The following is a 15,132-nucleotide window of genomic DNA, read 5'->3' on the forward strand; positions in this document are numbered from 1 at the left end:
GCATGTCAATTGACAAGAAGAAGAAAAAGTTAGGCTTAGGGCTTAACTTGAGCAGGGGCTCACTTGAGCCGAGTACCTGCACCTCACATTTTCTACTGCTCGATGTCAGCGGTGACATTCTCAAGATAGAACACTTTCTGTAAAATGTAAAAGTGTGATCTATCCTATGAATATGATGATCCTATCAACACAGTTGGGAGTACCTAGACTGTCACTCACTGTGCCTCATAATGCATCAACAATGGACATGTCAGTTTAAGGTTTAAGCAAAAGATACAAGTAACTGAGCAATAAAAAGAGGTATGATAATAAATATTTTATTGTGTAAAGAGAAGCATACATGTTATGATTGCTTTTATTTGAATCAAATCTGTTAATTAAAAATACATGGTTTAAATGTACAGAATTTCCCAAAGTATAATACTGTGTGTGTGTGTGTGTGTGTGTGTGTGTGTGTGTGTGTGTGTGTAAAACAGAGAGCTTAACCAGTCTGGTTTCATGTTTGCGGCACCAAGCTCACTCATTCTGGCTGTACTTCCTGTCCCTGGCTAAGTGACATGTCCTTTAGCCGTCTCTCAACCACTCTGCTCCCCTCTGGTTCTCCTCCTCAAGAGACATTCAAAGAGATGGGACAAAGTTACACACAGCAAATCCGTCATAACAATACAGCCAGTTGGCCAGGTGAGCTTAGCAGGTACACATTAGGCTCAATGTGTCCCCAATGGGCCCCTATTCAATTTATAGTAACCTCATTACAGGGCTATTGCACACATCGCATATGAGCCTAGGATATCAACGATGCAAAGTGGGCTTAGTGTGAATGATCATGCAATTCTATGTGAGTGACTTATTGAGTAAAGTATTTGTCATCATTTAACTTGAGCGAATCACACGACCGCAAACTTCCAGCTTGCTAATTAGCAAAGAAAATAGCTAGCTAGCCAGCCAATGGCTTCACAGAGAAGAAAGCCTACACCATTAATATCTGTGGTCAATTTGTGTCGCATGGGGGGGGGGGGACTATCCCGATAAGAGTTACAATCTCTTTATTGCCAAGACATCAGACCGATACAACCAAAGATGGTCTATTATATTGACAAGATAGTAGATATACCACTCCAACAATGGAAATACATGGAAGGCAGGGGGGGAGGAAGCGAGATCAGGTGGGATCATTCTAGCCAATGAAAAATGAGATAAGTGTGTGAAGAGGCCATAGAGCTAGACAGAGGACTCATCTTTGTAGCTGTGCCATTATAGCGCCATTGAGGCAATCTTTATTGGCTCAGAGGATTTCCCACCCATGGTGGAATTGTGGAAGCCTTCAATGGCTGTATCCATGTTAAAACGGTGAGGGCAGTAACCATGTTAAAACGGGTTATGTCCATGATGACTCCACTAGCTCTATGACAACAGGCACTACTACGATATACAGTACATTTTTTCAAAGTTGCCGAAATGCCATTCGTAACAACCTAACCATTACTAGACTTACATTAGATCAAATAAGCCTCAAGTAGCAAATTAGCAATAAAAAAATGTTGACCAAATTCAACACTCATTTACCTCCATACAAAAATTACTCAATTTGTGGGCTTATTTTTCGTGGACAGATTTTGGGGGGATTAAAACCTTTTGCTTCGCCTCGTCCTCTCTGATACGACAGAGGTGCACAAGACACATGGGGGAAGCTGTAGGGGGAGATGATTGGTTGGTAGATTAAGCCAATGCCTATCACGCCGGGAGATTCACATCTTTCTTATTGGCTAACGAATGCTTAGTTTGACGTATTGGTCCACTAGACCTTCCATGCATTTGGGCAGAAGTGTCAGGGAACGAGATTACCTATATAGTGCACTACTTTTGACCGGGGTGCCATTTGGGAAGCAGCCTTAGTCAATCATACCACCACCCTGACAATATCATTGTGGTTCTTCTCAAATAAGACACATTGCACCACTAGAGGGTGCTTGAATAACTACGTACAGTATCTTGACTTAAATTGTTTCACAAACCTGTGAAAATGATCAATAAAATTACTTTCCTCAACTAAATTATGGCCAACACAAGGCCAGTCATACATGGGAGATATCCCAGACACAGATTATGCCTAATCCTGGACTCACAAGCATTTTCAATAGAGATTCTCACTTGAGCTAGAATTTTAGACCATGATTAGGATTCATCTGTGTCAGAGAAACTTCCCTGTATTTAGTTTTTCTTTGGCGGTGTTAAACGTTTCATTACCCGGGTTAGTGGACGTTGAGGAGATATCGGTCCTTGTTGTCTCGTCACTCATGCCAGCAGTTTCCCACTCCTTACACAGGTCACCATATCAGTTATCCAGGTTACTGTTAACAGGAGAAAGGAAATATGGAAAGAAAAGAGGTATTAGAACAGAGTAAGGCGAGGGGAAAAAAATCTATAAAGCACCTAAAATAGAACAATACACGATAAATGAAGCTAACCATTATCATAGTAAGGGCAAATGCTCAGATCCAGAGCTGGACATCACTTCACAGTTGTTTTATGAAAACAAAATCCCACAAGGTTTACACCTTTTTAACAACCTGTAGGGCTACCTACACTACTGTTTCGTTTTTTGTCGAGACCATGGTAGGTTAACGCTGCAAGTCATGTTTTTTTTATTTTTTTAAAGTAATGTTGCTCTCATGGAATGACCTTGCATGAGCACTACACAGATAAAGGACTAAATGAAGGGCTATTTGAACATGAAAATGTCAGAGGGATGCATTTCATTTAGTTAAATTAAAGTTTAAGTAAAATATACAAAATGTTTTTTTAAACATTTTTGTTCTTTGATTATAGGCACACTTAGTGTGGCTATAACATTCAAATATCAATTTCTTTACTCCATGTTTACTCTTATCGTTTTCCATTCAACATTAGTAACAACGTCACTATTTTGTCGGATATTATCCTGTACCTATATTTGTCCTATATCTTTCATCTTTGTGCGTCAATCCCTTTCCTGAATGTGCCAGCGCCTTGGCCATGTTCAGTTGCAAAACGTTCTTGAACGTTGCATATAGAAATTCGATGAATAGGGCCGACTTGATTCATTCATCTACATGTCGGTGTAGCCATGGCTGTCCAACATAGAAATTTGCTGTCTGAACGTTACGTCCTGCTGAACACGCCTCTGACCTGCACAGTTCGAAAACGCGCACACGAAAACCCCTTTTTTATGCAAGGTTCTGCGCACTGATTGTACACAACTTTAAACATTCGTCAATACCTTAAAATTACAATACGGGGCTCTAAAGATGAGCAGGGAAACGTCCCATGCTCTCGTCAGATAAGGAGTCACTTATGAATAGGCAACAAACAGTAAGCTACACGTAAACCAAGACCGTGTGATGCAAAGGAACAAACGCGGTGTGCTTTTTATTTCACTTTTACATTTAAAACACTATGCTGCGTGTCTCAAATTGCTCAGACGTTATCCGACCGTTCTTCCGATTAGCATATGTTCTTACTGCGAGACAAATGCCTATGAGAACCTTTACTGACATCTAGCGCCCGAGTACTGAACATTGCCCACGTTTGTTTGTATACAACATACACATCTACAGTATGTCTAATATTACCCTACACTTTGATTACCATTTCATATAGGCCTACGTCATCCCGATTATTACTTATAGCAAAACGGAGAAAACCGTTTTCACATAGTGGTCAGGGACGACACACGGATGCATTTCGCAATATGTAAAATGATCACATATAGTTGGGTTGTTTTTGTGTAGCTCCCCTTACTGAAAAAATCCACAAAATTATACAATGATCTTGTCTATTTCCAATGAACTTAAAAACATATATTTCAATTACATTTCAATAAATGTCTTCATAACATATTATTCAGTGGTGTAAAGTACTTAAGTAGTATTTGGGGGTATCCGTACTTTACTACTTATATTTGACAACCTGTACTTTACTACATTCCTAAAGAAAATAATGTACTTTTTATTCCCTACATTTCCCTGACACTCAAAAGTACGTGTTACATTTTGAATGTTTAGCAGGACAAGAAAATGGTCAAATTCACACATTTATCAAGAGAACATCCCTGCTGCCTCTGATCTGGCGAACTCACTAGAGATACACATGCTTCATTTGTAAATTATTTGAGTGATTGAGTGTGGCCCTGGCTATCCGTAACTGAATAAATAACAAGAATGGTGGTCTGGTTTGCTTAAGACATTTTAAATTATTTATACTTTCACTTTTGATAAAAATATATTTGAGCAATTAGCTACTTTTGGCACAAGTATATTTAAAACAAAATACTTTGACTTTTACTCATGTAGAATTTTACTGGGTGGCTCACTTTTACCTTGAGTAATTTTCTATAAAAAAAAGTCTTTACTTTTACTGAAGTATGACAATTGAGTACTTTTTACACCACAGATTATTCCCGCATTATTTATTCAATGCCTACTCAGACATATTAGCTCAATTTCAGTGTTTGGTTTATTTTGGTATTGTAAAGAATCATGTCATAGATAAAGTATTCTATTGAAGTCATGGTCAAGGCCAGAATTTAAACCAGCACTGCAGAACTGGCTGCAAGTCATTTAAATGACAAAACTGATCAAAGCTCATCTTTTTAGTAAAGCATAAGAGCACTGCAACATTACAGAGGATCTGCAAGACTCATAAAAGCGTGTCAAGAGTAGTGGTGCTAATCTAGGATTCGTTTCCCCAGGTCCAATCTTGTGATCTAAACTGATTCTAAGCTCTCCTATACAGTGCCTTGCGAAAGTATTCGGCCCCCTTGAACTTTGCGACCTTTTGCCACATTTCAGGCTTCAAACATAAAGATATAAAACTGTATTTTTTTGTGAAGAATCAACAACAAGTGGGACACAATCATGAAGTGGAACGACATTTATTGGATATTTCAAACTTTTTTAACAAATCAAAAACTGAAAAATTGGGCGTGCAAAATTATTCAGCCCCTTTACTTTCAGTGCAGCAAACTCTCTCCAGAAGTTCAGTGAGGATCTCTGAATGATCCAATGTTGACCTAAATGACTAATGATAAATACAATCCACCTGTGTGTAATCAAGTCTCCGTATAAATGCACCTGCACTGTGATAGTCTCAGAGGTCCGTCAAAAGCGCAGAGAGCATCATGAAGAACAAGGAACACACCAGGCAGGTCCGAGATACTGTTGTGAAGAAGTTTAAAGCCGGATTTGGATACAAAAGACTTCAAGCTTTAAACATCCAAAGGAGCACTGTGCAAGCGATAATATTGAAATGGAAGGAGTATCAGACCACTGCAAATCTACCAAGACCTGGCCGTCCCTCTAAACTTTCAGCTCATACAAGAAGAAGACTGATCATAGATGCAGCCAAGAGGCCCATGATCACTCTGGATGAACTGCAGAGATCTACAGCTGAGGTGGAAGACTCTGTCCATAGGACAACAATCAGTCGTATATTGCACAAATCTGGCCTTTATGGAAGAGTGGCAAGAAGAAAGCCATTTCTTAAAGATATCCATAAAAAGTGTTGTTTAAAGTTTGCCACAAGCCACCTGGGAGACACACCAAACATGTGGAAGAAGGTGCTCTGGTCAGATGAAACCAAAATTGAACTTTTTGGCAACAATGCAAAACGTTATGTTTGGCGTAAAAGCAACACAGCTGAACACACCATCCCCACTGTCAAACATGGTGGTGGCAGCATCATGGTTTGGGCCTGCTTTTCTTCAGCAGGGACAGGGAAGATGGTTAAAATTGATGGGAAGATGGATGGAGCCAAATACAGGACCATTCTGGAAGAAAACCTGATGGAGTCTGCAAAAGACCAGAGACTGGGATGGAGATTTGTCTTCCAACAAGACAATGATCCAAAACATAAAGCAAAATCTACAATGGAATGGTTCAAAAATAAACATATCCAGGTGTTAGAATGGCCAAGTCAAAGTCCAGACCTGAATCCAATCGAGAATCTGTGGAAAGAACTGAAAACTGCTGTTCAAATGCTCTCCATCCAACCTCACTGAGCTCAAGCTGTTTTGCAAGGAGGAATGGGAAAAAATGTCAGTCTCTCGATGTGCAAAACTGATAGAGACATACCCCAAGCGACTTACAGCTGTAATCGCAGCAAAAGGTGGCGCTACAAAGTATTAACTTAAGGGGGCTGAATAATTTTGCACGCCCAATTTTTCAGTTTTTGATTTGTTAAAAAAAGTTTGAAATATACAATAAATGTCGTTCCACATGATTGTGTCCCACTTGTTGTTGATTCTTCACAAAAAAATAGTTTTATATCTTCGTTTGAAGCCTGAAATGTGGCAAAAGGTCGCAAAGTTCAAGGGGGCCGAATACTTTCGCAAGGCACTGTATATGACTCCAGGCCTATAAGTACTATTTTCCAAGGAAGCATATTGAATCAGGCCATGGGTGATGGCCGTTCTCTAATAATAGTGAGCACAGGCAGCGAAAACTTAAACCGAAGGCAGGGCATTGTCTTGTCCTGTTTAGGTAACCTTAAAAGGTTCTTCACTAACCACATTCATTATTTAACTTAAGTTACTGTTCACAAACATCTAGGAACAGCAGATCCAGCTGTTTTTGGATGTACTTTTATTTTCTAAATTGATTGAAAGACCAATTCAATCTGGGTCCATTTGTATCAAGTGTCTTAGAGTAGGAGTACTGACCTAGGATCAGGTTAAATGTCCATAAAATCTTTATTGTGATCAAAAATGGCAAAACCTATCCTAAATCCACACTCCTACTCTAAGATGCTTTATGAATAAGGCCCCCGATCTAAAAGCCAATCAACAGGTCAATCTAACCAATCGTGTATTAACATTCTGTGTCACTTGTTTTACAGTGCCATCCGTAATGTGCATTTTTTCCTTCTTTCGGCTGTATACTCAAAGTATGGATTGGAAATCAAACAGTGACGATGAGGTGAAAGTGCATGTCGTCAGCTTTAGTTTGAGGTTTCATCCCTATCGGGTGAACCGTTTAGAGGCTACAGCACTTTTTTTTGTACATAGTTCCCCCCCCCATTTTAGAGTCCCAAAAGTATCTGGACAAATTTACCTATGCGTATTAAAAGTAGTCAAAAGTTCAGTATTTGGCCCCATATTCCTAGCAAGCAATGACTACGCCAAGCTGGACTCAAATTGTTGGATGATATTTGTGCGTCTAACTATCCATAATCATGGTAGCATCCACAATGTAGAAGTGTTTAGAAACATATTGTATTCTTATTTACCATTCATTTCTATTGGGCAGAAAATAATCTGAAACAACCATAACAATAATATAATGCACCCAACACGTTTGTAGGGTCACACATTTGATGTGATCATTGTGTGCTTGGAATGTGACCAAATCCTAAAATGGACTACTTTAACACACATTAATTTGTCCCAATACTTTTGGTCCCCTATAATGGGAGGGGACTAGGTACAAAAAGTGCTATATTTTCTAAATGGTTAATCTGATATGGATAAAAAATAACCTCAAATTAAAGCTGACAGTCTACACTTTAACCTCAGCCGTTGTATACTTTCAAATACAAAAGTGCTGGAGAACAAAGCCAAAAGTAGAACAAATTGTTCACTGTCCCAATAATTACAGAGGGCACTATATATCTTTGTGACAGGTCAGTGAATGTTTGCACTGTGGTCACAGAATGAGTCTCCTGGTGTGTCTCAACCATTTTGTATCAGGCACCAGTTGGCTACTCCTACATGGCCACGAGCTCAAATCTAATTTCTAAACCTCCCATTCTAAGTAAATGAATTACGCAGCACGTTGCATGGCAACAGATGTGATTCACTTAGGCTATTCGCTTTCTACAGTACACCAGATGACTACGCACTTACATTTTCATTTAGTGCATGGGCATCATGGTTGAGGTCAGTTAGAACAGAAACAGAAGTCAACAAACCCAGGAAATGATTTGAATTTAAATCCAAAACATATACCATCTCCCTTTCAATATAGAGAAGTCATTGAAAATAGCTTCTCAATAATGCATTTTTTATTGAATTGGAACATCAGTTTACAACTTGAATTGACCACAACCCGAGGGGCATCAATGTTACTGTGGAAGTGGTGATGGGAAGGAATCATGGAGGAAGAATTAAAGGCAAACATGACTCAGGCGAGAGGCATTTCCCAAGACTGAGAAAGAAAGTAACCTCCCACTGCGGTTTTCAAACTCAGGTTTTTATTAAAGCCAGTACAAGTAAAAGATAGTTGAAGACGGAAAGTGGAGTTTCTTCATCCAGCTCCAAAATGATCTTTTCTTCTTTGTCGTTTAGGGGCAACAATCACCCCCCCCCCCCCCCCCCCCCCATTTTACTCTATTAGCCCTGTGCCGGTGTCATCCTTCTCTGAGAAATGAGAGAAGTGATGACACAGCCAGTGAAGGGTTAATTCTTTCGCACTATGCACACTGAACAAAGTTTTGCTTAACAATTATAATATTCAAAGTCATAACATTTATGGAATTTATCATTGTCCCCCAGCTACACAAACGGATATTGTAGAACATAACGTTTACGTTCTCTTTGTGTCTACTTACATAAAATGTAGTGTAAACAAAAAGAGACCACTTAGGAGCAATTATCTCGGCTGTTGGGATCTCGGTTAGGTCTTTGCAAAGGGAAAGTAGACCTCAACTTTTAATTGAAAAATGACAAGAGAAACATAGCAGTAACTACCTTTCTCTGACACTTAAGCCTACTTTGCAAAAGAACAACGTCTTAAAATGCAGTTTAAATAATGAACAGTAGTCTTAGATGTAACTCACGCTAACGCATGCACACAAGCATATATGCAAGCTTTGAGCTAATTAAGAGGGGGAAATGAACTAAAGATTTAATGCAATGTTTTATACTCAAACAAATATGAGAACAATAATCAAACTGAATTATATATCCACCTCTTATCTTCTTTTATTCCGCTGCATCTCCGTTGTTCAGGCCGACTTCTCCATTCCCTCTTGCTCCAGATCCACGTCTTCACTCATCCTCTTCCCAATCCTCCCAATTTACTCCTCCTTCAACTGTACTCATCTATTCCCCTCTTCCTCAGGCCTCTTCTCCGCTCCCCTTCTTGGTTTAAAAAGTACACCTGAAGTCTTCAGCTTCTTTCCCCAACTAATTTCTTATCCGCCTCCTCTTCTACCCCTCCATGTGTCACGTCGCCTGCCTCAATGACATTCCGGTAGACTAAGCACTAATTTGATGTGAACCAAGTCAGTTGACAAGTCAGAACCGCGGAGGTAGGTGTGGTCTTTTTGGGGGAAAGAACGGACCACCTGGCCCCCCACCTCTGGGGTGTCCACCGAAAGGAGGCCCAGGCCGTTTCCCCCTGAACATTGGGCTATAGAGAGGTGGGCGTGGGGGTCCCCGCGGGAGGCCTCTCAGGTGTGGATGGCGAGCTAGGTGGAGAGGATGTTGAGGCAGGGGCATGTGGTCAGGGTGGTGCAGGTTCATGTGAGGGGGAAGGGGGTGTCTGTGACCATATGGAGGGGAAGGGCTACGTGGAGGGTAGTTATAGTAGTAAGGGTCTTCTGAGGGAGAGAGGGGGGGAGTGAGGCGCTCTCTGACTCTATAAGGATAATGAGGATCGTCTACAGGTAGATGGTGGAAATCATCTGGGTGATAATAGCGATCGTCTGGGTGACAGAGATCGTGAGGGTGCCGGCGGAGGTCATCAGGTTGGCGATGGAAGTCGTCAAGGTGATGCAGGTTGTCAGGCTGACGGAGTAGATTGGAGTGGCCGTGGAGGTCATCGGGGTGACGACGGAAATCGTCAGGGTGATATGGGTCATCCGCGTGGCGATGAAGGACATCTGGGTGACGGCGAAAGTCATCAGGGTGATAGGGGTCACTGATAATCACCGGACCACCCAATGTACTGACGCCCGCCCTGTCATCCTCAATCTCAGGGTTTGGTGAAGTTGCCTCCACAGGCACCATCACAGACGCGGGCGGGCCCTGGTAGTCCTGCAGTGGGGCTGGTATCCCAGGGAAGGGCGGTGGGGGCAGCTGGGGAATGGGGGGCAGAGGGCTGTTGAGGAAGCTTGAGGGGTTGGCCCCCTGCTGGAAAGGCAGAGCATGAGGATCCCTTGTTTGGTAGGGCTGCATCTGCCCCTCCCCCTGGTATGCATACAGTCCTGACATGGGGGTTTTGCCATCTCCTGCACCTGAGGCAGCCATGTTGTGGTTGCTGGGATGCAGGGCCTGTCCCTCTGGGTAGGGATTACCATACCATCCTCCTTCACTCACGTCAGCGTTTGGCCCTGCCGGAGGCCCTCCAGGTGTGTTACTGAGTAACCCCTCCCCAAGGGTTGGGGCTGACACCTGTGTCGTGATGGGCTGGTAATGGGCCAATCCAGACACTCTGAGAGAAGGAGCTATTCCATGCATCTCTTCCTTCCCTTCATAAGGCAACTGGTGGTACCCTTGACCATTAGGCGCTCCTGGATGTAGTCCTAAATGGCCATGAGTGTTGTTGGGATCCTGCCAAGCTTGGTTATGGCAGGCAGTTGGAGACAGAGACAGGCTGCCATCTTCTGGTTTAGGAACCCCAGAGACCTGACCTTGTTTGGCCAGGAATGGCTCTGCTCCTCCCGGAGTGTCCATGATCTCATCCAGGGTGGGGGTGCCTCCTCCGGCCTCGTCCCGTACCGGAGTGCCCCCCTGGGTCTCTGTACCCGCTAAGGGGCTGAGGGTGCTGCCTCCCGCTTGGACGGCCACACTAGCCAAACCCAGGTTAAAGGCATTAAAGCCAGGATTACCCTGCAGGAAGCTGTGGATCTTGGACTCCAGGCTGGAAGCGGAAGGCTTTTCTTCTTTCTCCTGCCCCAGGACCGGCCCTCTATGAGGGCCGATGGCTAAAGGCAGTGTGGACTGGGGAAGGGACGCTGCCTGAGGGACGGCGGTGGTGTTCCCCACTGCAGGGGCTGATGGGTTTGGTTCGAGCGTAGAAGAGGTGAGAGGAAGGCCTCGAGAGGGTGCTGTAGGGGTGGAGGCGGAGGGAGGGAGCTTGCCTGTACTGGGGGAGTTTGAGGAGAGGTTTTCCGCTGGACTGTTCAGACGAGTGGAGAGGCCTAAGAAGGAGACGTGTGTTAAAATGTGTGTTAAAATACATGACAACTATGAATAGCGAACTCCATTGTACGAATCTGAATGATTCTCACCCAATACAATAAAATTAGTGATAGTAGAATAAAGATTTACACTCCCTGTCTGTCACCACCTTTGCTACTCAAATAGCAGTCAAGAACAACAATATCCAAAATGTGCACATCACATTTCCAAATCATAAAACTTGTGATAGTGTCAACGTTTATGATCACTAGGTTTGATATACAGTTCGTTACAAGACGATATGGCGCCATAACCTGGGTTGTTCTGAGCAGAATGAGCCTGTTTGTGAAGACATTTGAAGAAGCACAAGCAACCGAACGCACTCACGACTCCTTTCTTTGTCCACCAATTACAACCGGTTTCTCTGATTTGCCTTGTGAAAGCTTAACATTAAGACAGCATTGTATCACTTAGCTAGCCATGTTGGCAATAGAACAAGCTTTCAAATGCCCACCTGACCCAGATTGCGATTTATAATGGACCGTTTTTGGATTGCGTAAATAACAACCGTAATTGTGTGATGGCGGTGATGCAAAACAACTAGAAGTGTGCTTGCTCTAGTTCCTCAACGGCAAAGCTAGAAGAACTAACAAAAAAAACATTAACGTTCATTGAAACTGCATAGGAACTCTGTGGCTACTTGGAGACACCAGTTAGTCCTCGCACTCAAATTCTTGTAATTTTGTTGCCTTATGTTGCACCAACCTAACATTTTGCAGGAATAGTCTTATGGTACTGAATGAATCCAGGGTATTTTCACATCTTGTTATCAACAAATGCGAGCAAAAGTACAGCAAAATCAACAGTGTAATGTTTGGCTTCAGTCTTGTGTCCTCACCTTTGGACTAATACTTTTCCCATGGTCTCCAAACTGTTCTCTTTCAATTGCTACCATTATGCCTTTCATATTTCTTCTGGAAGAAACATTTTCATGTAGTCCTATCCATATAGGTCAATTCCCACAAGGGTTAAAGAGCAACTCAATACAACGGCCAACTTTTCTGGTTGAAAATACCCTGTGTATTTTATTTAACTAGGCAAGTCAGTTAAGAACAAATTCTTATGTACAATGAGGGCCTACCAAGGCCAAACCCTAACGACACTGGGCCAATTGTGCACCGTCCTATGGGACTCCCAATCACGGCCGGTTGTCATACAGCCTGGAATTGAGCCAGGGTATGTAGTGACTCCTCTAGTGCCTCAGGGCTCCCGAGTGGCGCGGCGGTCTATGTGGCCTCAATATTGGTCAGACACATTTCTTCCAGTGCCAAAATTGACTAAAAAGTGTAAGAAGTCAGTATATTCCAAAACAGAGTTGTGAGATTTGTGTAACTGAGTTAGGCACAAATTACATGGGGTTATACTTGGGTTTTGATTTCGATGCCCACTAACACGGGATTGTTGTGGCTAAGGAAAATTGTCATGTATGGACAAACAGTTTTTCAGATTGTGCTGTATCCTCCCCATAAAAGACAGACTTGCCCACATTACACAGCACCTGACTAGTTTACATAAGACAACATGTGGCCAATGTTACGTTTTTATATTTTTGTTCAGTGTAACGTGTAAAGTGTTTCATGAGCTGAAATAAAAGATCCCAGAAATGATCCATGTGCACAAAAAGCTTATTTCTCTCAAATGTTGTGCACAAATTTCTTGATATCCCTGTTAGTGAGCATTTCTCCTTTGTCAAGAGAATCCAGCCACCTGACAAGTGTGGCATATCAAGTAGCTTATTAAACAATGATCATTACACAGGTGCACCTTCTGCTGGGGACAATAAAAAGCCACTCTAAAATGAGCAGTTTTATCACAACACAATGCCAGATGTCTCAACTTGAGTGAGCGTGCAATTGCTATGCTGACTGCAGGAATGTTCACCAGAGCGGTTGCCAGAGAATTGAATGTTAATTTCTCTAACATAAGACGCCTCCGATGTCATTTTAGAGACTGTGGCAGTATGTCCAACCGGCCTCACAAACGCAGACATTTAACCACAGCAGCCCAGGACCTCCACCTCTGGCTTCTTCACCTGCGGGATCTTTTGAGACCAGCCGCGGATTTGCAATACCGAAGAATTTCTGCACAAATCGTCTCAGGGAAGCTCGTCTGTGTGCTCGTCATCCTCGCCAGGGTCTTGACCTGACTGCAGTTCGGCGTCCTAACCGACGAGATCCTCAGGCCCATTATCGTGCCATTCATCCGCCGCCATCACCAGCATGATAATGCACGGCCCCATGTCGTAAGGATCTGCACACAATTCATGGAAGCTAAAAAAGTTCCAGTTCTTCCATTGCCTGCACACTCAAACATGTCACCACTGAGCTTGTTTGGGATGCTCTGGATCAAAAAGGTGTATAAAAGCGTGTTGCAGTTTCCGCCATAAAAAAAAAAAAAAAAGTATTTGTGACCAACATATGCATATCTGTATTCCCAGTCATGTGAAATCCATAGATTACCTAATTAATTGATTTAAATTGACATATTCCCACATACGAACTAACTCAGTAAATTCTCGCCGTGCCCTGTTTTGTAACATGATTCGCTATGAAACAGCACCAGATAGACACATACTCTGGTCATAGATAGTAGCAGTAGACTTGATAGTCTGAAGTGCACGCTACTAGTTTTCATGCACATTTTTGTACTTGAGAAATACCAAAATCCCCAAACAACTTACCTAGATGCAAAATTGTGCGACTAAAACATCCTCTGCAAAAAAGTCTAAATTAATAACATTTCTTTCTTCTGACTATTCGGAGGAAGTGGTAGGCTAATAGCGGTTGCTGCTACGGTGTTTCAAGAGCGACTAACACCAGTAACTGACAGGGTACGATAACACACATCGAACCACACCACCAGGACTGATATCTAGTTTTTCTTAATGAGCTAAACGATGAGCTCAGTCGCTCTTTAAAATTTGCTCTACCACACGGTTTCTCACCCTTCAGCCCGCTGGCCTGCCCCTGGGATTCGGACAGTGCACCGAAGAGCTCCTCAGGAGTCATGTCCACTTTGGACAGGATGCTGGTCAGAGGGCTGGCTACCTGGGGGGCTACTGGGGCAGGAGGGATGGTCTTGGCTGGAGAGGGGGAGACCAAAGAACCACCTGGACTCACTCCTAGGGGAAAGAGGAAAATAGATTTTAATTTGTTAAAACCATGACCAGAGACTGTCAAAGAATACAGTAAAAAAACTGCTGGTTTTATGAGTTCATGTAAGTTCTATTCAACACCACTACAAAACATAAACATGTGCTTCTCTCTACTTCCACTTGAGCTGCAGCTGCATTGAATGAGTAGCCAAGTGTATCGAACACCCTGCATTTTTATGATTAGCAATATTTCACTTTCTCTGGTCATATGAACATGAATTTGTGCAGATGCTGTGAGACTCGAGTTTTGCCATCAGGTGGAAGACTGTTCCCGCTCTCTGGTCAGTCTCATCAGAAGAAAGGAAGGAGAGAGCAGGGACCGTGAGAGGCGGTCCTCGTTGTTTCCCCGAGTTCAGTTGTCTTGAAAGCACCATGACCATCAGATACAGTACCATCAGTGCAGTAAAATAAAAAAGAAAATACTTGAACATTTCTATTTATGCTCAGATGTACCTTGCAAGTGTTACACCAACTGATCTATTTTATTATCATAGCTCGAGTTTTGAAATGTAATATGGTCTGAGAAGAACAATATTGGCAGGCCAGGCATATAACCAAAATACTGTGATGAAGGCTATTAGGCCAACTGCACAAACCTCATTCTGACAGAACGTTTTTTATTTGGTTAATGTTACATTTGAATTCATATTTATATATATAAAAAAATATATAAAAATATGAGTCTTAGATCTCAGCTTGCTTTTTGACTGCGAAAGTGATCGACTCAGAAAAAGGTTGGTGACCACTGCTCTGAATAATGGCTTCTCATTTAAACAGACTTCAAGGTGTTGTGACAAATGCAATTTAACAATATAATAGT

At 42.4% G+C, this 15,132-nt stretch overlaps 1 protein-coding gene across 3 annotated transcripts in view; it reads right to left on the bottom strand.

The window, feature by feature from the left end:
* Positions 1-301: 301 nt before the first annotated feature.
* The window catches only part of rprd2a (regulation of nuclear pre-mRNA domain containing 2a), a 46,139-nt gene continuing 31,308 nt past the window's right edge, over positions 302-15,132 (bottom strand). The window contains exons 9-12 of one of the 3 annotated variants that reach the window (XR_005041326.1): positions 14,103-14,279; positions 8,944-11,118; positions 2,248-2,351; positions 302-606 (exon numbers count right to left, since the gene is read on the bottom strand). Coding sequence is in view for 1 of the 3 variants with exons in the window: in XM_036971207.1 (XP_036827102.1) it covers positions 9,272-11,118; positions 14,103-14,279 (2,024 nt within the window). In the remaining 2 variants the exon portion in view is untranslated. Of the gene's footprint in view, positions 2,352-8,209; positions 11,119-14,102; positions 14,280-15,132 lie in introns of those variants that run through there. The other 2 variants (XR_005041325.1, XM_036971207.1) reach the window with 2 other exon arrangements.

The sequence above is a fragment of the Oncorhynchus mykiss genome, chromosome 32, assembly GCF_013265735.2.
Source record: "Oncorhynchus mykiss isolate Arlee chromosome 32, USDA_OmykA_1.1, whole genome shotgun sequence".
NCBI classification, from domain to species: domain Eukaryota; kingdom Metazoa; phylum Chordata; class Actinopteri; order Salmoniformes; family Salmonidae; genus Oncorhynchus; species Oncorhynchus mykiss.